This window comes from Lepeophtheirus salmonis, chromosome 7 (assembly GCF_016086655.4).
Source record: "Lepeophtheirus salmonis chromosome 7, UVic_Lsal_1.4, whole genome shotgun sequence".
NCBI lineage: Eukaryota > Metazoa > Arthropoda > Copepoda > Siphonostomatoida > Caligidae > Lepeophtheirus > Lepeophtheirus salmonis.
Window position 1 is genome coordinate 613,498 of NC_052137.2, and position 27,376 is coordinate 640,873.

At 30.4% G+C, this 27,376-nt stretch overlaps 1 protein-coding gene across 1 annotated transcript in view; it reads right to left on the reverse strand.

The window, feature by feature from the left end:
• Window positions 1–2,412: 2,412 nt before the first annotated feature.
• Vdup1 (arrestin family protein Vdup1) overlaps window positions 2,413–27,376 on the reverse strand; it is a 43,153-nt gene continuing 18,189 nt past the window's right edge. Inside the window, exons 3-6 of the mRNA XM_040716348.2 lie at window positions 26,797–27,014; window positions 14,107–14,289; window positions 12,538–12,723; window positions 2,413–4,647 (exon numbers count right to left, since the gene is read on the reverse strand). Of these exons, the coding sequence (XP_040572282.1) occupies window positions 4,474–4,647; window positions 12,538–12,723; window positions 14,107–14,289; window positions 26,797–27,014 (761 nt within the window). The 3' untranslated portion in view covers window positions 2,413–4,473. The remainder of the gene's footprint in view (window positions 4,648–12,537; window positions 12,724–14,106; window positions 14,290–26,796; window positions 27,015–27,376) is intronic.

Genomic DNA, 27,376 nt, shown 5'->3' on the forward strand with positions numbered 1-27,376 from the left:
TTTTAGTCATTATTTATTCACAATTCTTCTGAGATCATCTCCCTCTAATAGAAACTATAGCTTGCCGCTTAACTTAGTGTAATTTTGAAAATAATTGATTATATTGGTCAAATACCTTGAAACAGTTCCCCCTCCACCTGGGCTGCAATTAATTGGATCTGCATCTATCCATTTTCCATAGTAGTTCATATTTTACCATTTGGATATCCTAGCCACACGGCCTTGGATCCTCTCTTCACATTTTGTTCAAGGGATCTTGTCTCTGGGTGCCTCACTCGGTAGATCTCATCTTCTTTAATGGAAGGACCGTTCATTGTGCAGATGCCCTTCCCATCAAGGTCTGTGATAGTGACTTCTGACCTCTTGAATCATTGCCTCTATTTTCAAAAATACAAAAATTGATCCAAATCTTCTACGGAATAATCGTATACTGCTATAAGAACTTAAGAGTTCTATAAAAAGACTGAATAATCCACTGAAAGCCCAAGTAAGCAACAAAAAGAATTCACATCCTCCATCTAGTGATCCTTCATTGAAATTCTGAATTTATTTTCTTTTTAAGTCAACTCTGCTTCGTCTCTTACTCTAAGAAAAATATTTCATTGATAAGAGTCCTTCAGTTTCCTTTATGTGTATAATGCAAAAATAACTTATCTCAATTACAATTATAAGGTGGAGCTTGTGATGTATAATCTATATGGATAATTATATAACCTGGACTCTTGATTTCTTTATTATTTGTGTGCCTCTTTTGTCGTTGGAAAATGAGTGGAAGATAATTCTAGACTCTTAAAGATAATGTGCCTCTCTTTTATCGATAGTTTTGTCTACAATGCCAATGCCAATGCATATTCTATTCTGCTAATAATTATATTTATTTCTGTATAAAAATGTCTCATTTCAATTTGTATATGTAAAATACCACTAATAATTTGTTGAATCTATTTATTTTATTTCATATTAATAACTTCTATAATACCTTAATAAATTATCTTAATAATGTTTAGTATTTCAATGTAACGATAAAGACGTCATACCTCGTAATAATTAATATTTCTATATAATATCGTGCTTCGTACCAATTCAAATGAAGTAAATACTAATTGTATTTGAAATATTGAAATTATCTAATGACTGTGAATGGATCTCTTCAATGTTAGAATCTCCTTCACAAGGAAGGAGTCGAATCTGCTCTCTTTAGATGGATGATCAAGTTAGAGATACCTTTCTTCGATTCACTCTATCTGGCTTTGGTCCACTTTCTGGAAAACATATCAGAAGAGTTTCCGTATTTTCATTTAATCAAAAATTCAGGCCTTGATTTCGCAGTTGTACCTGGATTTACGAATAACGAATAACAACTGCCTGAATGGTCTCATTGGGGGCCTTAGGTTCAAATGGTGTGCAAGGTGTAGCATCCCTTTCTTGGGTAAAATATTTGAACTTGCTCCAAGGATTCGAATATGTAGATGAGATTTATTTAAGATAATTATAAGTATTTTTAATATATTTGAGGTATGATAGGATTTTATTTCTTTTCATAATCACTATATTTATTTATGCATGAAAATGTCTCATTATATTTTGTATGTATATAATTTACATTTGTTGCTAATAATTTGTAGAATAGATTTTTAATATTTAACATTAATAACTTCAATTTCCTATCATTTGTTTAATTTTTCCTGTATTAAAATTTCTAATTAATATTTTTTGTAATAGTTAATCGTTTTTTTAGTTGTTTTTTTTAAATATTTAAACAGACTTTTTTAACAAATATACGTTATAATTTTTTAACTTATCAATTTACTAGTAATTTACAAGTACTGCTTGAGTGTTAAGAATTATTTTTTGATTACCTATTATATCAGCTAACATTTTAGCGACTTGAAGGGAAGAAATTTAAGAGATCTCAATGTTAATAGATCTATAATATGAAAATATGAAAAGTTTTATAATAAATATTTTATTATAAAAAATATGAAAGTTTTTTATGAGTTTGACAAAGTAAATCAAGTATTCCTGAATTTGAAAATTTCGACTACTTTTTATATTAACACTTCTAGTGGGACTTGAAATATATAGAAGATTCTAACTTACATTGCAGAATCACGTGATATTCTATTCTCCAAAACATTAACTTTAATCAAATGTATCTCTCCCGGGGTTTCCTCGCACTCGCTCGATGCCCAGCCCTACTATTAAGGGTATACATAGTAGAAAAATCAAAATCGATACGTGACAAAAAAAGATTACATATTTTTTTAAGCTAATCGGATAACACCGTGTAGCTAAATGATTTTTTTTAAAGCTGTACACACTCATTTCTAGAGTTGTAAAGTCGAAACATATACTCACGTGTGTTATAAATACGAGTCCCATTATTCAAATGGCATATTATATTAATAAATATTTTATTCTTTTTATTTATTAAAGCATGTAATTAATTAACAATTTGATAGGTTTCTTTTATAAAAATATAAAAATGAATTCATTAACGAATGAAGTAGAGATAAATTGACTACATATTATAACAATTTTTAATATAAAAATTCAACTTTAAAATAAAGTGATTGGTATATGAGCGATATATATATGTATCTAATATATCCTTTTGATAATTTTGTAAAAAAAAAAAAAATTATAATATTATGTATTAATAATCGATTCAAATGATAAGGAGTTAAGATTTTCGGAGTCATTTTTTTTTTTAAATCGTAAAGGATATTATTTATGTATGGTAATAATTATTGTAGATATATACCCAATGATTTATTTGGTTTTAGGTAATTTTGCCACGAATATTTTCACTTATGGTAATTTTGCTTCTCGGGGATTTTGCCGCATGACATATTCCTCCCTTTTTATGTTTTTATATTATAGGTTCGAATTTTACCTTTAGCCTTTACATTTGAAACATTCATTTATTATTATCGATGGAGTTACGAACATATCTCAACTAAAATCATGACTATGAGTAAGGTGACACTAGTCCTTTCAAAATAGACTCCTGATCCCGGATCCGTGACTCCTCATAAACACTATTCCTCTTTTTTTTCCCCTGGACTTATTCCATTTTTTTTTCTTCGTACCCATTGCTCAAATTAGTTTTGGGTCGGTCTAAAAAAAACTAAAAAGACTCCAGTCCTATCTGTCCGATCCGGATTAATTTTGTCAGTCCAAAAGACAGGTCCTTAACGGCCTTTTGTTGAAACTACGACAGCAAATATTTAAGGATAAGATTTTTTCATTGTCAGTATCGTTCAATTTTTTCTACGAATATTATTCATTCTGTTATTATATGCAATTTTAAATCTTTTATTATAAAATACAAAGGGGGAACGGGGGGTCAGGTTGAACATTTGAAAAAATCAGTGGAAAAATAGCTCATAACTACTTGACAGATGTCCAACTAGTTATTGAAAATTTTCTTAAGCATAGAAAATACTGTCATATGGTTCACACAGATCAATTAATTGATGTGTTACATATTATCATAGTTTAATATATTTGCTTATTTCCATAGCTAGAGATATCTCGTCACTGAAAAGATACATATGATTAATTCTGTTAGTTACGAACTACGACATTTCAGATATTGAATTTTTAATATAACATCTTTTAAAGGGACGAAGTACCTCATGTTTAAAGTTGAAAGTGTGAAGCTAGAACGTACTATTATACCCAAGTATTATCAGTTCTACCTATTATTCCTTCTTTTCTTCGTTTTCATTTTCTTCAGCCCTTGCTAGAAGTGAATAAAATGAAGATAGCTATAACCATAGGGCTGAAGGACCGACGAATCAGTCCTTAGAACTAATAAATTGTAAAAACACGGACCAATCTAGCACATTTTTTTATTAAAAAAATTGACTTTCCCCTCGAGTTTTTAGATTTAGAAGACATTATTTGACAAATGAGTACTTCAAAAAATTATAAAATTGACTTTGCAATATAAAAGCAGGCTGGAATTATTTTTGTAAAAATCGATGAATAGGCTAAAATGGAAGATGAAGTTATTTTCTTTAAAATATATTAGAGACCTTTTTTGTTCGAGGAGTGGAAGATTTCCTTTCTATGAACAATTTCATTAGTAAATACCTACAGATTTTCTAAAAAATCAACTTATCTAATGTTAAAAAGACCGGACCAATTATAAAAAAAGACGGAAAGGGGTGAATAATAAAAGACTGATTAGGAATGCAGTCCTCGAACCAATCTAATAAGATGGCTGAGATACAACGGTAAAAACTAACAGTAAAGTTCGAACCCATAATATAAAAACATGAAAAAACGGCAAAAAATGTCATGCGGCAAAATCTGCATGAGGTGAAATTATTAGAGACGAAAATGTATAAATCAAAATTACCGGTCATGTATATTTATTTAATATATAAAAGTTTTTTTTTTTAATAGTTAGAGCACCTTGATTTCAATTATCATAATAATAGTATCATAATTCACGAAATGAATTTATTTAAATGTTTTTTCGTCTAACCATGGTCGGAAAATTGGCAGTGTCGTTGGATATTCTTGTTTTCCTTTTTTACGAAGGGTTCCATCGTCATTCCGTAGAGGATATGTAGCTAACATAATGGGGAGTTGAAGCTTTATTGCTTTGTCTAGACTATTAGGTACAACAACAAACTGGAAATAAAAATATAATAATAGTTAGAAACGAAAGAGTGAGAAATTACAAAATGGTGATTCTTAAAATTGTTATTACAACAAAGGCATATTATTTAACCCTCTGTTAGTGAGCATCTTTTTTATTACTCATTTAAAAAAAAGGATAAAAGAGAAACCCCCAAAATAAAATGTATTGAAGTATGTGTCAAATAGTTGAACGATTATTTTAATGACGGATTTTAAATTTGTATCATTCCTCTGTCTTTTCTCTTCATTTTTCATTCGTAAATATCGATTAAAATACAAAAAATACTTGTATCACGTCCTAACCTTTATTATATCACGTAACCTTTCTTCCGAAAAGAAACAGAAAAGGCCTGAAATCATATGGTAGTTAGCCAAATAAATCAATAATACCAACTGCTATATATCTCTTATGAACCCCCAGACTACCACCGTCATATTATTTCTTCACCAATTTTTAAAATGAAGTTCATATATATATTTTAATATAAAACCATCTTTTGATTTTTAATATTAGTGGCTCTTTACAACTTGTTTATTTGAAAATCTGACTAGTAACAAATCTCATGGGGAAAAATGCAGAATACCCCTGACATAAGCTACCTCCTCCCCCCTCTAAAAAAATACATATATACATTTATAAGTCGTTTTTGGGGTTATTATACATGGAATCCAAATTGGTCGGACAGATGAGTCTGAACTTTTGCAAGTAGACGTATAAAATAACCAAACGTGTTCCTATTATATTTTTTGGGCCTCTGAGGTCAGTAAAAGCCTCTTTTTATTTTTGAAAAAAATAAGACATCATTTTCCTTCTCTATGTTTCTTCCCTTCTTCTTCGGTATCTTTCTTCATCCCTCACGTCGTTATCTTTATTGTATCACGCAACCTTTCCCAAAAAAAGAAACCAAAAAAAGGCCCAAAATCATATGGTAGTTAGCCAAATGCTATATATCTCTTATTACTCCCAGACTATCTCTGTCATATTGCTTCTTCACCAATTTTAAAATGAATTACATATTATTAAAATCTACATAGTATTTTATTCGATACTGTATTAGAATATTGCTTAGAAATATTTGATTGAAAGAGTAGTTATTATATTTTTCTATGAAGAAATAGCCAAGATTTATTCATATAAATAATAAAATGGCCAATATATATATAATATAAACGACAAAGGATCAACAAGAAATTGTATTCCTGTTCTTTTGGAAACGGAGCATAAAAATATAACTAATTATTAATTTGTTTTTATTTGAAAAATAATAAATTATGAAATAGCCATGACGTATCAAAGGAGAGGAGGGAATTCACAGCGGACAACAAAATACATAGGATATTTTGTGTTAGCGAGGTAATGTCATGGTATAAATAAACATTATCAACATGAAGTTGGGGTTTTAAGAAGTAATTATTTGTTATTTACGTTACATATTTTTGTAAATAGTTATATGGTGTTATCACAAATGGAATTCAAGACGGTCAAACAGATCAGTATGAAATTTAGCAAGTAGACGTATAAAATAATCAAGTAGGTTCCTATGATATTTATTCAGCTACTGACGTCATTAAAAGGCTGTTTTTGACCAAAATGAAAACTTAATTTAAATTTTAATCAATTGGAAATTTATTCTTCGATTGTCTTCAACCTTGATTATGTGACACAAGATTCCTAATTTAAAGTTTCGACTCAATTTAAAACAAAACAAGCGATAACAAGTAAAGTTTTGAAGCTTCTCTCACACGACATGTCTTCCATGGACATATCCAAGGAGCTCAGGTGCAGCTTCACTGAGACATGTCCTGAGAACAAAAATTACAGCCAGAACCATGGTCTTGGGCGTTGGCCAGCAGATGGCCCTCCCATTTGTGTGGAAAAAAGGAGTGGCTCAATGCTAATGCTTACATTCAACTTCTGGATAAGAAATTCTTATTCTTTTTTTTCTCCTTTGGGTAGCTTTAGAAAAAAACTTTATTGATATTTTTTATTGGTTAGAATAATATCTATCATAATTAAAAATGCAAAATAATGATTTATACTGTATTTTAATCTTCATTGAGTACATAAAGAATTTTTGTCTTCTTTCAAATTTTGAACAAGATATGTTGGCTAAAGATGACGTTCTAAGTCAATGAAATTTTGCACAAAGGTAATTTTCATAACATATTTCAGCTTTTCCAAACGAGCCGTAATCAAAATTCGAATTAAGTTGAAGAACAAAATGCCTCATTCTACATCCCTATCTCTGTTTCTTTTCTTCTACCTTCATTCTTTGTTTCTATTACCCGCTATTCAGCCCCCAAGCAGGGCACCCTCTGCTAGTTTCAATACAAAATTCTACAAAATATTCATTAATTTAAGTAAATTTTGAAAATCAAATTTGTACTCATAAGGTTGCGTGTGATATATTTAAAATAATAGTTATAATATTATAATTTTGTAACTTGTGTTGCACACGTCAGTCCTCGAACTTTTAAGAAAAACATTTAATTAAAGTAAGTCAACTTGAAGTAAATGTTGCGAAATATACGAATCCTCTGTCTTGATATTTAAGCTGTATCAAATATGACTTATGCAAACACATTTATCTTCATATGACATTATTGTAGTTCGATGTCCACAATTTTGAGACACACATGAAGTGATCAACAATTAATATATTAACCAATCATCACTGATTTTCTTTCAAAACTGATACAGACCGATTTATTTTTCCATACGATATATTATAGAGGGTTTTCACTAACGTCATAAATTGCATCATAATTAAAGTGACAAAATGGTCACCTCTTGATGAAACTCCATCAAATGTCGTTAAGAATAAAACAGACTTAACCAATTTTATGAACACTACTTTATTCCATTGATAAATAGTGATATTTGAATTAAATCAAAGTAATATGTATACTGTAAGGTTCAAGTCCTTTTATTATATTGGTTGGATCCATTTTGACATCCGAAAACACAGCAATAGTCCACCATTTTCATTAATATTAATGAAAATCTGGCGTTGTTTTGTTATAAAACTTAGTTGTTTAGACTTCCAAAATACCCAACATCAACAATGTTGACGTAACATGAAAATACTTTATATGCCATAGTTCTTATATAATTATGTGTCACTTCTACTATTACCTTTACTGTTGATAAAGATACACCTTAATGAATTCTAACTTATTCCTTAGCCAAAGGAATGATCAAGGATTTCCGGACGTGCCTTTTGAATAAGCATTTATAACAAGTTAGAAAAGTGATGTAATAGTGGAAATACAATTTGAGGCCTCAAACGCCATATTAAGGATATCGAATGAGACAGGGAAATTTTTCATGTCATTATAATTGATTTTTTTTGTGCTAATTAAGGTATCAAGTGGCATCTCAAGCAATATGCCACTTCATTTGTTGTTTTTCTTGCACATTGTTTTGATTTGACTAAAATCGGACATAAAATGAGTGAAATGAATAAAAAAAGTAAAAGGGTTACGGATTTTCCTGACGCGGATGTTGAAACAAAAATAATTTTAGACATTGTCGGCGTGACCGTGAGGACAGTCTGGAACGTCAGGGTGGCCAAAGGGAATGGAAAAGGAGTCAAAAGGAAGGCAGGAAGTGGAGGAAATTGTTTGAAGCCAGATGAAAAATTTCTCAAATCTCTGAAGGCCAAGATCAAGGAAGATCCAATAACATCAATACGCTGACGAGTTCAACGTGGACGAGATCACTATCAGGAGGGCAGTTCACGTTAACCTCACCCTTAAGAGCTTTGTCAGGACTCCAAGATATCTCCTCACCGACAGGATGAAGACCTAAAGGCTTGAGAGATGCAAAAAAAGTCCTTAATTAATTGAAGTGTCATCCGACGACTGTATGGATCTTCTCAGACAAGAGGATCTTCACAGTCGACCAGGTTTTGAACAGCAAAAACGACAAATTTATAGCAGCATGACCTGAGGAAGTCCAGGGTATATTCAGGACAAAACATCTTGCCCAAAATATGTCGTTGGGAGGCATGGCCTCTGATGGGAAGAAAATGGATCCCTTCTTCTTCAAGTCCAATGAGAAAATCGGGGCTAAGGCCTAGTAAAAGGTCCTGATGTGGAAAATCTTCCCCTGGCTGAAGGGTAACTATCCTAAAAACAACTATGTGTGGACCCAAGACAGTGCCCTCAGCCATACGACCTTGAAGACGCATAACTTCTGCAAGGATCACTTTGCTGACTTCTGGGACAGTACCTTCTGGCCCTCTTCCAGTCCGGATCTCAATCCCCTCGACTTCAGTGTGTGGAACGTCTTAGAGAGCAAGGATAGGAAGGCTTCACACAAAAATATGCAGGAGCTCAAGGCCAGCATCAAGAAGAAATGGGCCAATATGTCCGCCGATTTTATTGTGGCTACCTGTGGCAAGTTCCAACCTCGTGTGGAGGCTGTGATAGAGGCTGGAAGTGGCCATATTATTAAAATAATTCTTGCCAGGAGTGATTGAAAAAAGTTTTTTAATAACATTTTTCATTTTACTTTTCTAATAAAAAGTTATACGGGTTTTGGTTTTGCTTCTTGATCACGGAAAATTTCCCTGTTGCACTCGGTATTGCTATATCAACAAAGCATAATAATTTTGATATAATAAAAGAATACATAGAGTTATAAAATATTACATATCACGATTTCTTATTCCTTTAAGGGAAAATTTAATAATCGTTATGCAAGATCCAAAGCACGTCATGTTAGATTTAATGTTTGTCATGATAAATAAGAATATATCAAGATTTACTCGCATAGGTAATATCTACCTATGTAGGCACGTCCCTATAAACTATCAATAAAGTTACTAGGGGATGCATTTTTTTCTCATTATTATTAAAGGAATGTAATTTATTAGTTTCAATCATATTCTGAAAGAAGGAAATTGCTTCTTTTGCCACATTCATCCTATTTTTGGTTATTTATAGAAGATAATAAATTAAAGATTCTTCATTTTTCTTAAAAAGGGAAAATGTTTTTTCATTACCAAAATGGCATTCTTAGTAATAATGTGAATCTAGGCTCTGTTATTCATAGAAATATGAATAAGTACAGTAAATATCAAAGCTATACATTATTATAACACAGAAAGACCCTTTTAGAGGGAAATGTTAACATCCCCACAACTGATTAAATACTAAACAATAAAGAAGAAAGAACACAATCAACTGTTATTTTCTTTTGTAATAAGTACACTTAGTTTTTTCCTTTTCTTTTTTTTTGGGGGGGGGTTTGCCCGCACGTGATGCTTTTTTTATTCTATCTCAAAATTGGAGGCAACAACTGTGGAGAGCTGAGATTCAACTGTTACAACCTTTCAATAATAAGAAGATAATAACTAGAGGAGACTGTGAGTTTGTCTCTTGTGGATAATTCGGGAAAGGGGGATAGTGACTCGGAGTCGATCAGTGGACTGAGAAATGAACCCGAGAAGCAAGAAAAAGTAGTAAAGTCTTACATAATGAGATGTGACCCCCTCATAAATAATCCATTAGAGACAACTCACAACTTCCTCCACATGATGAGTAGTTCTTTTGCCATGTTGGTCATTGTCTCCTTGATGGAGGCGATCAGTAAGTAATTAATGGTATGAGATGTTCTATTTGTTTTAGATTCAGATTAAGATCCAGACTACTGGGGGGGCCTTCAGCTACTCCGATCTTTTACTTTATCACTGGCCTTCTATCTATTTTTTATGATCCTCATAAGTGCTAATATTCCGAATATCTCAAAAAGTCGAGATCCCTCGAGATATAAACCTTCGATACAGCTCATAAATCAGGAGGAGGGGAAGTAGGTCCATAGATTGAGAAGGAAGAAATTGGTACACGAGTCAATTTCGGTCTGCAGTCTGAGATCGCAGTCTGAACCAAAAGATTGGTCCAAGTCCGTCCAGAAAAAATCACTTAAGAACGAACCGAAAAGAACTAGTGTTTATCAAACTTCAATGTAAATTCTTAATTTATCATATATCTCCTGTATCCAAAGTGTCTGAGTTATTGGCGAATTCTCCAATTAACCCTTTCGATAACGATAGAGCCTGAGAGTATCACTAAGTGTATCCTCATATTATTCCTTAACGTGATAGCTATTACTAATGAAATCCAGTTCAGATTTATCCAAGACTCTTTATTCTTCTGCCAAAAAGTAGACTAATGACCGTACATTTAATTGTTTTAATTTTTTTCAATCATTTAGCTTTGATATATTTCTCTTTTTAATTTTTGGTGTAATAAACTGGATATTAACTCTCAGTATTTTTGTAGTATATAGCTAAATAGCCAATGTAAAGCTTGATTTATTTATTTGATATAATATAGGAGAATAAGTTTCCTTAATAGCCCTGCCGGGTCTCTCTTGTCTACCTAAAAATTTAGTATTCTTATTATTTTTTGCAAAAATGAAAATAAATAACCAATCACAAATTGTTTTTTCAGTGCCTTCTACCAAAAAGGTGAATCATCAAATTTTGATAGAATAGGTAGCAAGTGGACCAAAAATATTGTCCTGTGGGATTTTGTGTCCAACTCTGACGTATAAATGTTGGGACAGATACATCCTTAAGGCGGATACCACATCTATCGTGAGTATATATACGCGACATTTTTGACAGTTGATATTATTGTACATAATGACCGTTAGGTAGTAGTAAATTAATGTAGCATTTTTCCAAAATATTGGGTCGGTAGTTAAGAAGACGTGAGGGACTGACAACAATGGAATCCAACTACTTTAGCCCGTAAACCAGTGGAAAAGAATAACCGCAGTTATGATGATTCACGCCAGTTTTAAAGACTGTGACATCATGAAAGGTGTCTGTATGGTGAGAAACATAGTGAAGACCATCAGGGCCCATTGTCATTTTTTTAGCCCACAAGCCCAAGATTTGGCTCTCCAAGAACTTCGAGGACTACACCAGCCCTCTGGCTCCTCACAGCCTCGACTGCAATCCCTGTGGCTTCTACCTGTGGAGCGCAGTTGAACGGACCATCAACCGAACCTCGTGCAACACAGTGGCCGAGTTAAAGCAGCGGATCATTGTGATTTTCAACAAGTTGCCAAGGGACCAGGTTGAGCGTGCCTGCAACAGGTACAGGCTGGAGAAGGTCATCGCAACTGAGGGTCCCTACTTGGAGTAGAATTCGAAGCCTGAAACCCCTCCTTTCAAATAGTTTTTGAATTTTGGATTTAATAAATTATTAAAGATTTTAAGCATTGTTTTATAAATTTTTTTAAATATGTCAAAAAAATTGCGTCGACCCTGTATATATATACAGGAACGTCTGTAAGAGGTGGGCTTGAGGGGCTTCAGTCCCACTCCCAAATTAAGAAATTTATGCTTTTTAATAGAAAGTTTAATTTTCTATGAATAGCTATGGATTTTTGAAGTTTTTCTCCAAAAAAAATAATGTTACAAACTTAATTTTTTTTAAATTTTCTTTCAAAAATGTAATGTTATAAATTTTCTTCCAAAAATTTAATTTTTTTACTTTTCTTACAAAAAAATATAATTTCTTATAAATAGTTTTTCAAAAAATTTAATTTTTGATTTTTTTTTTTCAAAAATTTCTTATGTTGTGAATAAATATGAATTTTTTAATTTTTTTTTTTCTTAAAAATTTAGTTTTTGGTGAGTAGCTTTAGATTTTTGAATAAAAATTTGAATATTTGAAATTTTCTTCGAAAAATTTAATTTTTAATTTTTGTTTGTTTAAATGCAAAAATCAAAGCTCTTACCCCCGTCTCACCCAAATATAATCATGTGTACGCCCCTAATATACCTATATATACATTTAGACGTTTACACACACGATATATGTAGAACCCACCTTGAGAAACAACTTATAAGAGATACTTACAAACACATCATATTGAATCCTAATTAAATGGCAGCCTCGAAGATTTGTCGGGGGTAACGGAGGAACAAAAAGTTTTTCGTTATTCCATTCATCGTTTTGATGAGGTTGTATTTTTCCCCGTGTAACAGAGGACAATTCCCGTGTCTCTGTTTCCATACGTTTACTCTTCGTCATATATTGAATCGTCTTTCAAAAAAAAAAAAAAAAATGAAGGAGATAAAAAGAATATGCATACAAATATATTGTAAGAATTGATTAATATATAATTATTATACAAATGTATGAAAAAAGTTATAATGAATGTTCTTGAAATATGTAAAGGACCACAAAAATATTGTCATGGAATTTTTTGTATATATATTTTTTTCATCCACTAAATAATAAATATAATTAATTACATGATGTAATAATTGAAACATTATTCATTAAAATGCCTTAATCCCTTTCTAAATCATTATTTATCTATTCAGTATAATACATATTAGTGTTGGATTTGAAAATCCTTGAACGGTCCGAGACCATTGTGAGACATAGTCACGCTTTATAAAAGGAGCTAATTCTAATTCCACCAATCAACGTTCAGAACATTGATTACGGGAAAGAAGTACAAAACATCGACAGATGACAATAAGATACATATTATTTTTGATGTTTGTGAGATAACGACGTGTAGTGGACGAAACAAATTCGGTCCTTTAAATATGTTCGGATCAGTGTCAAGGACAAATTTGCACACATGCAACCTGGATGGATCTTACAAAATAACGGTATGTATAGGGCTCATTTAAAATTAGGTCTAGAAGCACACCGAAAGACGTCTAACCTTTTTATATGTCAAAAAAGAACTAATCAGTTCTATATCAAAATGATAAATATCAACCTACACTGACGTCATATGAAGTTAAATGTGTTGTATAGTTCATATTTGTACAACTCAAATCAGGAATGGGGATAAAATAATTTTTAATTTACGTTCTGAGCTTTGACAGAAAAATATTGGTCCAAATCCCTTTAGAAAAATTCAATAAATACCGAACTGAAAAAAAAATGGTCTGGATCGTTCTCATTTAAAATTTAATAGATACATTTTTGATGACGTCAGTTATATTTCTAAATGGTGAACATCGCCCTACAATATGAAATCATATCTATCGTATAAATTATATTTGTACAACTCATAAATCAGGCGAATAAGTGAGAAAATCGGTTCATGAATTAAGACTGAAAAAAAAAAAAAAATCAGTCTACTATTTGAAAACGATTAAATTTAAATTTACGCTCTGAGATAGTGGTTTGAACCAAAATATCGAGGATATAAATCCGTATAGAAAAAAATAACAAAAGCACAACCAAAAAATTATGATTCGATTTTGTACCAAGTCTCAACACTAATATATATAAATACGTATTTTAAGGGGGAAAACGGTCACAAGAATGATGAAACTAAATATCCGTGACTTACCATGTCTAATCCTTCTTTTTATAAAGATCCTTGAGAATCCTTTTTATAACAGAACTTTCAACATTCTTAAATACTATTAGTATTAAATTCATATTAAATAAAATTACCTCAGTTAAAGATGCTCGCGTGGATTTAATACTGACTGAACTATCATTCTCAATCTTAGCCCATATTGAAATAGCTTCTCCAGGAACATATCCACCTCTATCTAATCGAACTCGGCACGTAACGGGACCTGAACTACAGCATTTGACACCAATATTATGAATGATTTCACAATGAAAGGGTTGCTAAAATAACAAAGGAATACACAAATTAGGTTATCAAATTATAATCAAATAGGTTTTATAAATAAAATATATATGTTTAATATGCCAAATAGCTATAATTGAGAAGTACAAAACTCCCTCGTCCTACGCTTTAAATATGATAATCCCTCTTTTTTGGGGAAGTAAAGTCTTTCTTATTCAAATATAGGAATGGATCCTGTACAAGTTAGGATTTTGTACAAGTTGCAACCAAAAAATGAATAATTATTATTTAAGTATATTTTTTTCAAAAAATCCAAAACCACAGTAAAATGTTCTCATTGAAACTCTATTGGATTGTTGATGTAACAAATAAGTAACTTTTGATTCTACTCCTGAAAATTAATAATTGATATATATGTATTATGTAGTAAATTATTGATTGGATTTTTCACATTTCATTATCTTTTCAGTCATATTTATCGTTTAAAACGTTATTGAGTTTTGCACTGATGCTAGTGTTGTACATCTGCAAACAAGTCGTGCCAGATGTTAAGCAGACCCAATACTCTTCTTAAATCGAACGATATAATGTGCAATGGGACATGGCATATATATATATATAAAGATTGTTCAAAGAGCTTTTGTCGAATTATTTCCTTTTTACTGTTGCAGAGGGAACCTTTTAATATAGGGAATATTTTAATTTGAAATCTTATAGTATTATAAAAATAAAAAAAATATCAGAAATTCACCTACAACAAAAAACACATCCGCACATGAAATCATTTGATAATAGCACCTTTAAATAAAACTTTGATCCTCTATGTATTCTCTTTGGGGATGAGTAGAGTTTTAAATTATAAGCATTTTTTAGCATGCGAGTTATTTTGTAGTTGTCAATCTGAACAGTGTTTTATTTTTCCCTAATTTGTTATAATTAAGACTTACATTTTGTAATAAAAAAACTATGTTTAGTAAGTAGAAAAAGAAAAAATCGTTTTTCCTTGTACTTTTTTATATTCATTATTTGATAGAGCATCAGGGAGCTAACGGCTTCCTTTCAGGCAAGCATTCTTGCCTATTTTTGGTGTAAATTGTTTTAAAATGTATAATAAAATAAAAATATATGAGTTTAAATATTTTTATAATGTTTTAAATGGGAGTAATTCATTTTCTCCCCCGCACAGCAATCCCATAACAGGCAGCTAATATTAACAAGGGTCTTAATTCAGGAATACCATATGTTTCGCTCCCACCTTGTCCTTGCACTCTTTTTTTTTTTACAAAAATGTCATCCTTACTTATCATTATTGTTTAATTATTGAGGACATAACTTTTACAAATCTATAAAGTTACTTCATGTTCTGTATTTGAGTGTAAGTCCTTGTTGGACACACTGATTATAATTAAGAATAACATCGGAGCCTTTCTTACAATGTCTTTGTTTATTTACATCCGCCCCACCCCCGTCATAGCTGCTTGTAACTGAAACAATGTTATTGTAGGGGTAAGCTACTTTTCTCTAAAACATTCTTCAAATGGTTAGGTCGTTATAATGTCCATTTTTTTTTACAATCCGAAAATGCGTAGGATTTACAACTCTACTAGGCAACAGAGTTGTTACTTTAATAAGTAGTGTGTTTATAGTGATTTAATAAAAGTCCATAAGATCAGTTATTTTTATTTATTACGACTGCTTAGTACATCTGTGGTATCTTGCGGATATTGTTGATGTTTGCAGTTAGTTGACTCATGCCATATTAAATAACAGGAAGTGACGAAATTCCGGGTTTATGTTGGATAATTTAAAGGTTATGAAAAATAGGATTAAAATGTACATATTTTTGGTAGAATATTGCATTACTCACATCTATTTTTATAAATAAGACTGTCTCGTTTTTGAGTCAATATTTTTCTCCCCTGCAGAAAGGCTTTTTCTGCTGAGGGGATTAAAAAAACTGACTTTGACACATTTACAAGCCTCTCATGCCATCTATCGGCTTTAGGAATGTATATCTCGCGCTGAATAAGTGCCATGGGTTTACACTAGATTGCAATAGACTGATAAAACTTCGTACTAAAAAAACTTTTTGACAGTTTTGTGACTGTTTAAATCAGGTTTCTTTGAGGGTGCGTCAAAGATGACAAAAAACACATGTGAATTAAGAATAATACTTCTATATTTTTTGGCCCTTTTCTCAGGTATTTTTACTAATAAACCGAATACTAAAAAAACCAAAACAATTACTTGTTTTTTTCTAATATTTGGATCAGTGATTCAAAAGCCCTAAAAATGGTGAATTTACACTTTCCAAAAACACATTTTTTCCTGAATAAAATGGCTTGCACCACGTCAAAAATGACCTGAGAGATTTGAAACATGTAAAAGACAGTATTTTGATTGTGGCCTGTCATCAGAAAATGTCTTTGTGCAGAGAGAAAAACATATTTCTCCAAAAACAGGACAGCCTAATTGTACATAAGTATGGCCTAACGATAGCGAATTGTTCTAAATTATATATACCTACATATTTTGTATGCATACAAGTATGTACCTATATGTAAGTATATAGTCATCATTCATATCAAGTAACCAACCAACCATCCACTGTGATTACATTCCATGTCATTTATCTAAAACATTTAACCGTTATGAGCAGAAAAATTATGCTCAAACCTAACGTTTATTTAAAATACATACTATTATTACAAGTGGGATGCATTGCTCTAATTACCAACTCATAATTATATATAAATCATTAAAAAAGTCAGGGTATAATATATGTTAAGTTAGGGTTTTGTACAAGTTGCAATTTGTTTGTTCCAATGTGGTGTTTCAACATAAAAACAATCTATAATAATTATTTTTTTCTAAATTGAGCCTAGACTACATTTGGACTCTTGGACATATTATCGTCCATTTCTATCAAAAAATGAATGTTTATATTCGCAAATATGTCGCGAATTCCACTACTTAAAGTACCAAAATAGATCCTCACAATAAAAAAATGATAAATTGATAGTTTCTGCTTTAAAAGCCATTTTGGAGTTAATTTAAATTTCTTAAATCAAATAAAGGTTTTACACTTTGGCTAAAATTCTTCAATATCATAAATACTACCAAAATTTTGAATAATAAGCCTATAAATGACTAAAATATTCCCATGAAATATTAGGCTAAATATATATGCGAAGTACACAAGAAGGTTTGGATTTTCTTATTCAAGATTTTTTTTTGTTGGTGCGCCAAATATACCCAATTTTTTGACATTATATATATGTACAATATCTTTACACCAGTATTTTATTTATATTGTATTTTGGTCAATTATAGCCTTTGTATTCAAATTTGGGGTATGCGTTGAGATACTCAAAAATGTTCACTACAGTTTAGAACCTTCTTTTGATTTATAGTACTTATTTTACCTATGATATGAGCGCTGTTAAATATATTAAATCTATCAATTTATGATTTTTATATTTTTAAAATGTATTTTTGCTAATTGAAAAGTGCAATTTGCTCAGGCTCCAAACGACATATTAGAATAATTCAATGATAGAAATTGACAATAACTTGTAGAAAAATACAATTGTTGTCATACAGATCAAATTTTGTTAAATACAATTCTAGATTACTTTTGTGTTGACGGAACATATAATTGAACTTTTTAATATTTCACAGAATCAATTAGTAAAGTTAAAAATTAAAACCTTTTATATACTAATGAAATTTGAATCATTAGTATGTACCAATTAAAACACTCGGTAAAATGAATCATAAAAAATGTTTATCTCATTATTTAGTCATTGTAGTTTTGAAGTAGACATCAATACGCAATATAAATTATATACCGTTCGCATAGGAATGGCTTCCTGTATATTACCCTCTTCAGAGAATTCATAGTACTATGACTACATTTATAGTTACTCACCTATTAGGAACGTACACAGGGAATGTCGGAAAGCAAAAAATTTAATAATTGTTTTTTTCTTTTAACAAATTAAATTTTTTTTCCAAAAAATTAATTTGTTTTTTGAATAGCTGTGGATTTTGAATTTTCTTCCAGAAAATTTAATTTCCTATGAGTGTCTATGGATTTTTGAAATTGTTTTCCAAAATAATTTTCATAGACTTTATGAATTGTCATTTTGTACACAGAATGTTGGGGGTGTTTTCGGGCATGGCCGATACTTAAAGAAACTACTAAAAAACCATCACAATCCCCCCTCCCCATTGTACTCTGAATGCTGAGGTATCCCTGGTACCCGAAAACACCTCCCAACATTCGGGCGGACTACAAAATGACAATTCATTAAGTTCTTGCCCGTTTCGTCATAAATTTATAGGAAATGTCCTTATCCGAAAATGTTGCATTCAAATTGTCCTTATACAAAGTTACCTATTACCCTAGTGTACAATCCTTTAAAAGTATTGAAGGTGACGTCATATTAAAAATGGAAGAGGAGTATATCTAGTATAAAATATGAGTTGAACTAAACTCTTGTGATATCTCATTCATTTCTACACAGCAACAGTACATATTTTATGCAACTTTTAACCTATATTGTATACTGTTGCCCGGTTTGCAGGGCTGATTAGAGGGGAATAGAAGCAAAGAATGAAGGTAGAAGGAAAGAGAAAGAAAGAGGGTTGTAAAAAGAGATATGGGGAGAAGAAAAGAGAGGAGAGACAGAGAGAAGGAAAAAGGGTATTAAAAGAAAAAGAAAAAATGGAGAAGATATGTATAGAGTACTTTAGTCTCTAGACTAAAGTACTCTCTGGTTCATCATGTCATTAATAAATTAATTTTCTCTAGTAGTTATTAGTATTTTTTCATTCTTGAAGACTGAACATCTAAGTATTGAGTGGCTACTAGTGTTGGGTTTGGGTCTGGAAGTCCTAGACCGGTCTGAGACTGTTATATTTTTGTTGGACTGAATTAGTTTGGTCCAACAAAAAAGCTCAGTCTGTATCGGTCTCATATCAAAATTTGGCCTAGATCGGTCCTAAAGAAAAATTTGGTCTAGTTCGATGCGAAAAAAATTGGTCTATAAAGTGAGACGGAAACAAATCCGTCTACAATGTGAGACCAAAAAAAAAATCGGTGTTGGACCGAGTCTCAGCACTAGTCCTCTTGAAAGGCGTAGAGTAAGACTGGGGATTTATTAAGGAGTATTTTCTACATTATTAGAGCAAAGTCGACGCCTAATGACTTTGTACAATGCGAGGTATTGCTCTTAGTATACATACAAATATTAATAAAAATATTCACTGAGCATAAAAATGCTTAATCAAGTTTTTTTTTATTATTATTAAATGTCCGACAGTGCAAAGTAATGGAACGAGAATATGTCCCTTTGTGAAGTATAAAATTACTCACATCTTGTTAAATATAAATGAAACAGTTGACATGCAAATCTTAAATATTTGGAAAGAATTAAAATCATATTTTTTTTTTTTAAAGCAAATAAAAGGTTTGGGTTGATTGACCAAAAGACAGAATAAATTGTGTAGGAGGATCAACTTTTATATTTATATGGGAGATGATCCAAACATAAAATTTATGTATCGTCTTCCCAATACGTTATTTTTTTATCATTTTAATATCCATATTAGCATCTATTGGAGGAATAAAATGTTTAAAAATATGTTTATATATTAGTAAGAGTTCAAGAATTTTGAAACTATATATATTTGACACGTCCACATAAAAGCATAGTAGGAGGATTTGTCTCAAAATAGAGCTTGGAATTCATTCGAGAAAGTACCGTTAATTTCTATCAACAAATGACTCTCATAAACGCTTTAGGTGTGTCTAAATTGCACATTAAAAATAGGAAAAAAGAATGATAAATTGATGGATTTTATTTGAAAGGGTGTTAGGGCCAATATAAGTAAAATTAAATTAAGATTATAAGCTATAGCTAAATTTCTTGGATATTTTAATTTGGTTATAAGTAATTTTGCCTCAAATATTTTCGCCGCGGGTAATTTCGCTGCCTTCATATTTATATTATCGCTACAAACTTTACTGTTGAATTAATTATTTTACCTTTGTTTTCCTCTTTTCTTCTTCTCCCAGGAGTTTAACTAATCTGATTGGGATACGAGAGTAAAGTTTGAAGCCAATAATATAAAAACATAAAGAAGCTGCGAATATGTCATGCAGCAAAATTTCTTCGAGGTAAAAATATAGGCGGCAAAATTGCCGTGGCGAAAATATTCGTGGCAAAATGACCGGTCACGTCTTAATTCATCCCATAAATTTGTAGTTAAACCCTATCATTGACTGCAATATGTCTATGAAATATTGGCACCTCTGCTTTAAGAGATCTCAGATATGTGCTAATATAAAAATTTCAAATAAAAAATGCCTGCCATTTCACTATATCTCGAACCGAAGCATCTAACCCAAGCCTAGTTTTCCTTCTTTCGATTTAATTCAAAAATGGTTGTTTTTGTCCTATCTCAACTAGTAAATGTCCTTGACTGTTATTTCTAACCATACTCAAAAAATTTCAAAATTGTTCTAGTATTATGTAATCAGTTATATAGGTTGTGTCCAAGTCTTTAACTCGTATAAACAGATTGTACAAGTTCCTTTGTCTTAAAATGTCTTATTTCTATAATTACAGTATCAGTCATTTTAATTAGCAACCATTCATTAAGGCTATCATTTCATTTTGCTCAGTTAAAAGTAATATCATTTATGTATATTTATGAGTAAAAGAACTGTATAATAAGGGATAATTATCAAGTGGACCACGGATTGTATATGTGGTACGTCAACATATAAAAAATCTTGAACAAAATCAAGAAAAGGAGAAAATCCCAATAAACATTTTGACTAGTGATGGGACGATTAAAAAAAAATCCGGATGCGATTCTAAAAAAAATTTAGCAATGCCGATTCTGATTATTTAATATGTTAAATAGTGGTTACCATTTTGATATTAGGGCTGTCTACAGCGTTATATTTTAGGGGGGGGCTTTGGAAATTTTGAAAAAAAGTCCAAAAATTAAATTTGAAATATTATTATTTTTTTTTAAATATGCTATTTGATATTTAAATTTTTTTCAAACATCCACAACTATTCACAAAAATTAAATTTGTCGGAAAAAAAAATTCAAAACCCATAGTTATTGTAAAAAAATTAAATTAAAACAAATCCCAAAATCCGCAGCTGTGTACACAAAAATTAAACTTTTTGGATAAAAATACCTAAAATCCTCAACTGTTGACAATAAAATAAATTTTCTGGAAAAAATTTCAAAAAATGAATTTATAATATAAAATTTAAAAAAAAAATTAAATATTTAATTTTCTAGTAAAAAGCAAAAATTCTTCAATTCCTTTTCATAACTTAGAAAAGTAATAAGTAATTAAATATCGGTAATAAATAAGAATCGGAATCGCAAATTCAACATTATTTTCCGAATGCCGACCCCGATTCCGATTCATCGTTCCATTACTCCTTTTTACTTTATAGTTACATGCAGCTCAATATTTTATAAACATATTATTTCGGCCAATTATATGCTTTGACTTAAAAGATTTGGGATGATTTATGATAACCATGACTTTTGGTTATAGTTTAAAACCTTTTTTATTTATTTAAGAAACTTATGTTGGATCCGATATGACCCCTTTCAAATAAAATATATCAACTTTTAAAGTCTTTATTGTGATAATAACTTTTGCATACTTTAATTGCAATTTGCGACGCACCCAAAGAATAATAAGAAATTTTTGCTAATAGAAATTGACGTTAATTTGTTAAATGGTACAAATGTAACCCAAAATTATTCTAACTTGCTTTTGTGTTGACGGGTCACATATCAATTAGTAATAATTTTCATCAAATAAAGCAAAAATTAAGCCATTAATATATCAACCATCCAAAGAATATTCAATTATCCTCAACACCGCAAGCAGATCAGTAAATTCTTCATTTAAATAATTTTAATAGACTGTTTTTTTATATTGTAACTTGTACAATCTGCTTATACAACTTAAAACTTGATACACGACATATATATATATATACTTTTCAATGTTAAATCGTTTGGAAATGTGTAATTTTTTTTTGTTAATATATATTTGTATTTTTTATTTATTAATAATCATAAAAAAATGAAATAAATATTTCTTATGCTTTATTCTGTATGATCATATTGTATGATTTTTTTTCTTCTGTTTTTATTTTCTTCAATAACATGTGATGTGGTCAAAGCCATGAAGTGAATAAATAATAATAAATATCCCATCATTTCAAGAACATTACTGTATTACGAAATACAAAAAATATCCTAATCATCACATCTCACTGATTATAAAAAAATAAATATTTATTCATTCATAATTATACCTATATCTAAATAGCAGTGGTTCTCAAACGTCCATTTAGTTGTAAGTGTAGAGACTTTAGTGTAGAAGGAATGGTTTTTATATATGTATAAGGTGCAGTAAAAAATAATCCAATAGAAATACATTAAATTTAATAGACTTTTCTTTTATTAACGATTATTTTTCTTGGCAATCAAAAAAGGCCGGACTCAACGATTTCCAATATTTTATCCTCATTTTCAAGAATTAGCCTACCATTAGCGTGATGCATCTTTCATATCAAAATTACCTGAACGGAATCGACGAAACCCAAATTGAGTTTACACATTTATCATTAAAAAAAACCTGTCAAATATGGCGTACTTATCTTTGCTGATGCCCATCTTTAACGACTCCTCAAACAACAGTGAGTCAAACAATCACAAAACTGTCTAAAAAGGGTTTTTTTAATTTTACGAAATCTCATTTTTGTAGTGCCATCTAGTGTAAAATGATCGTACTTATATAACACAAGCTACACATTTCTAAAGCCATCTATTAGAAAAATAATGGATTTATATCTACTAATTTTATTAAGTAACTTTATCCAAATAATATGATTTTTGTGAATAAAAATTGATGAAAATGATCTATTCTTTCAAAAAATTATTTGAAAAGATCAAATGGAGAGATATAGCCAAGTGGACAACGGACTAGGGAGAATTTACTCTCCGGAAATAAATATGTGTAGGTTCGATACTGGGCCACTCCTAGAGAAGGAATTATTCAAGTAATTGACTTCAATTTTATAGAGGTCATATGGATTAATCGTGTTACTAAAATGTCTATTATACTTCATTTGTGCAACTCCATCTGACCAATAGGGGAAAAGGTCATAAAAAATGTCATTTATAATTAAGATGTCATCCAAAAAATATATTTTTATAAATGCAAAAACATCAACAGATAGTTATTTTATAAAAGAATATAATCCACAAAATCTGTTAATTAAGAAATTTTTTCGTAACATTACGTCTAACATTTGTGAAATTTTAAAAGTTTAGTTAATTATGGTGTTACAGTAATACCTGGGCATACTTGTTTAATTCGTTCCCTCTATGAAGTTCGTAAGTCAAAGCAAATTACTCCATAAGAAATTACTAATTAAAATTCAACTTGAAACACCTTTTTGCATTCCATCGCCAACCCTCGACTAGCTTTGTCTATAAAAAACTTATGCCTAAATGCAAATTTGTGATAAGAATCCAGCTCGTATCTACAAAAACCCGCATGTTGGAGCATTTGTATCTCAAGTTATTTCTGTATATATATACAATATATAAATACAAATATTTATTTTATAAAGAATATCATTAAAAATATTTATTTATAATAGGTCTAACAAAAATTTGTGTGGCATATGTCCAAAATTTGAAAATTTTAGACATTTTGTTAATACATAAGTCGACAACACAAAATATCTTTTAAATTTTATATTCAAATATAGTAGTGCTCGACAAATCGGATCACGAATCTATTATACTTATTTTCTTATCAAAATATGGTTTCAAATAATTTTCGATTTAAAATTTATGAGTACTTTTACCCTTACATAGGTTTGAGACAACTTTTCAAAATAGTTGGCTAGTTAAATCTTTACAAATTATTATCTTGATTTCAAGGATGTGCTTTTATTAGATTGGGGAAAAATTAATTTCATATTTCCCGCCCTTTTTTTAAAAACTAAGTATATCATGTTCAGTAATTGGTCACATTGGATCATACATTAAAGCATTGTAAAGGTGAGAGCGTTTACTAGAAGCAGTATTGGCCTGTATTGCACTTGGCCATTTAAATTGTGAATTATTGTACGTCGAGCAAGGAGGTATCAAAGAAAGAAATTAGCCATATTTACATTTTTTTCTCCCTGAAAGGAAAAAACGCATTCAAAGTGAATAAATTGGATGATTGTAACACTTCCTTTAAAACATTGAAACAAATTGATAAATATGAAATTACTTTTCCTCCCAATTATTATGAGATATGCGATCCTTAAAATCCGGGAAAATGTAATTTAAAATTTTAAAAAAACATCTTCATTTAAGAATTTTGTTCAAAAATGAATAACACCTCAATTTTTCAACTGTTATTACGACAAAGGCACTTATTGGAGGTGTTTATACTAAATGCTCATTAACTAACTAGTATTTGATTCTAAAAACTGTAGTTGAACTTTAATATTTATATGTTTTCCAATTTGATTATTGAAATAATCCAAAAAGAGATGGATTAAATAGTACCTATATAATACTCCATTGTTTACAATGTTTGAGAACCACTATTCTACATACAATAATGTACTTCTTTTCAGTTGAAATAATATTTGATTTATAGCCTTAAAGGGAAATAATAATCCTGGTAAGTACTATGTATATATTATGTTCAATAAATCAATTACTTATTTAAAGTTATTTCCTTTGAACATAAAACTCTCAACTACTATTTAATGATGTACTCGTATTATTATTATTTTTTTTTTTTTCAAGTATGTAATTAATGCTCAAAAAGCAGGGCTTTACTTTTTGAAATGATGGGCTGCGAACCAAGCAAAGTTGTGGTTTGAATAGGGTTACGAATAAACTTAGTTAAGATTGTAAGATAAAAAAATAATTAATACATGTTTAGATTAAGAATGATTAGAGTTGTATACTATTTAACCTGCCGATATGTAAAAACAAAAGAAACTGAAAAATGGCATGGTAACTTGGTAATGGTTTCGGTCTTTATTTAGGACAGAAGTCCAGTCAGGTCCAATGCAGCAGAGGTGACCGTAAGATTATATTAGGGGGGAGGGTGAATTTTTTCAAAAAAAAAAAAAAATCCATTGATATACACAAAAAATAACAATTTATTTCTGGACAAAAAATTTTAATATTCAATTTTTTCAGAGCTCCACAGCTGTTGATAAAAAATTTAATTTTTTGGGAAAAAATTGATTTATATGGTTTTTCTTAAAGAATAATGATAACAGCTTTAGAAAATTAAAAATGATCGTAAGATTGCTGACTATATAAAATTTTACACGCCTTAAGATCATATTTTATAGAACCCTCAGGATTACAAACAGAGAACTGCGATTTGTGTAGGTGAGTGAGTGATTAGCCCCCCAGTTGCTATCAGCTCGTAACTTGTTTCATTTTATCAGTTGTTTGTTATTTATAATAATGAACACTACTTAGTAACTGTTGCTGACGCTAATTTGAAATAAATTCATGAGTTATGAGTAAAGGACAGAACGCTAAATGTGATTGAAGAAAGCGTTCTTGAAATTCTTCAATACTTGGAAGGATAATTATTTAACAAGTTTTCACTTCAAAGCTACAGGGAAGACTCAAGGTAGATCGAAGTAAAAGGTTACACCATAACACATCTGCCGACTAATGTTTGACTTCCACCATCCTTTTTAATTGTGACGAATAAGAGTATATATTGTTACTTTTAATCATATAATTTTCTAGTATTATATGCTGTTAATATACCTATGTGATTGTCCATGACGTCAAAATATGTCTGTCTTGCCCAGCAGTGTGTACGGACAATCAATTTGAAAATTCTGTCAAGTATTGTCGTTACTACGGTTTTGTTATTGGGGAGGTGGCTGGTTGGAGTGACTGTGGGGAAAAAACCCATTAATAGGCCGATACATACTACTACTGAAAACATTTTTGGGGCCTAGGCCCTTTTACCCCTATTTTTTGTGGATGAATCATCGTTAATAGGGAACAGTCCCTTCTATCACTGATAAGGGAGCGTTAGCAAGGGGTGCAATGTTACAAGGCCTGGTTTTAAGGGGAGGGAGTTATTGTAGAAAAGTGTCCCTCGCTAAATTATCAAAATGAAGGCTGTCACTAATTTATATTTGAGAAATTTAAAAAAATCCTCAACAAAATATTTAATTAAAAAAAGAAGTTGTTAAATAGAATTGAATAAAAAAAATTCTAAATATGTCCTTAAATAATGATCAAGTCAGTTCCTGCCTAAACTGTCTAAAAATTAAGCTAATTATTAGGATATATTTATAAAAATCTTGTGTATGTGCCGGGTTTACGTTATACCACTGATTTTAGCATACTAATATGATAAGCTCTCAAAGATTAGCGAAAATCAATGTTGTCAAAGATAACAGCATATTAATCTAAGAGTTTAATCCAAGAATTACCGATAGAATTGGAGGTTCTAAATTGAGATCGATGGGATTCATGATTATAAAGACTTGCTGATTTTTATGAGTTAAACCATTATCTTCTCGAAGAGCTGCTTTGCAGAAATACTGAACCCATCCATGTTTCCCTAAAAATGTGGATGGGAGTCCAAGTGGAAGGCCTAGTTTAAATGGGAAGCTGTGAATGCCAGAGGAAAGAAGAACAACGTCACTACCTAAGGAGAAGATATATGATAAAAAGTTAGAGACTTAGAAACTGATAAATACCTAACATGACATAATATAAGTTCATTAGACCATTTGTCAACCATTTTGTCATATTTTTGAGAAAAAAATCAGTGATTTAATTAGATTCAAATAGTCAAATATATACCTATACCTAAAAAAAGGATTTGATAGGCTTAATTTGGGAATTAAAGAATGTCTTAGAAAATAGGATTTATGAATTTCACAGGCCTGATTTTCTTTTATTTTGGTATTTTTTGCATATTTAAATCTAATAAATACTTTTTTTTCCTCTTATAAATATTACCATTGCCTTTTTCGCCGGCTGTCTAAAGTCTGGATTTATTATTGC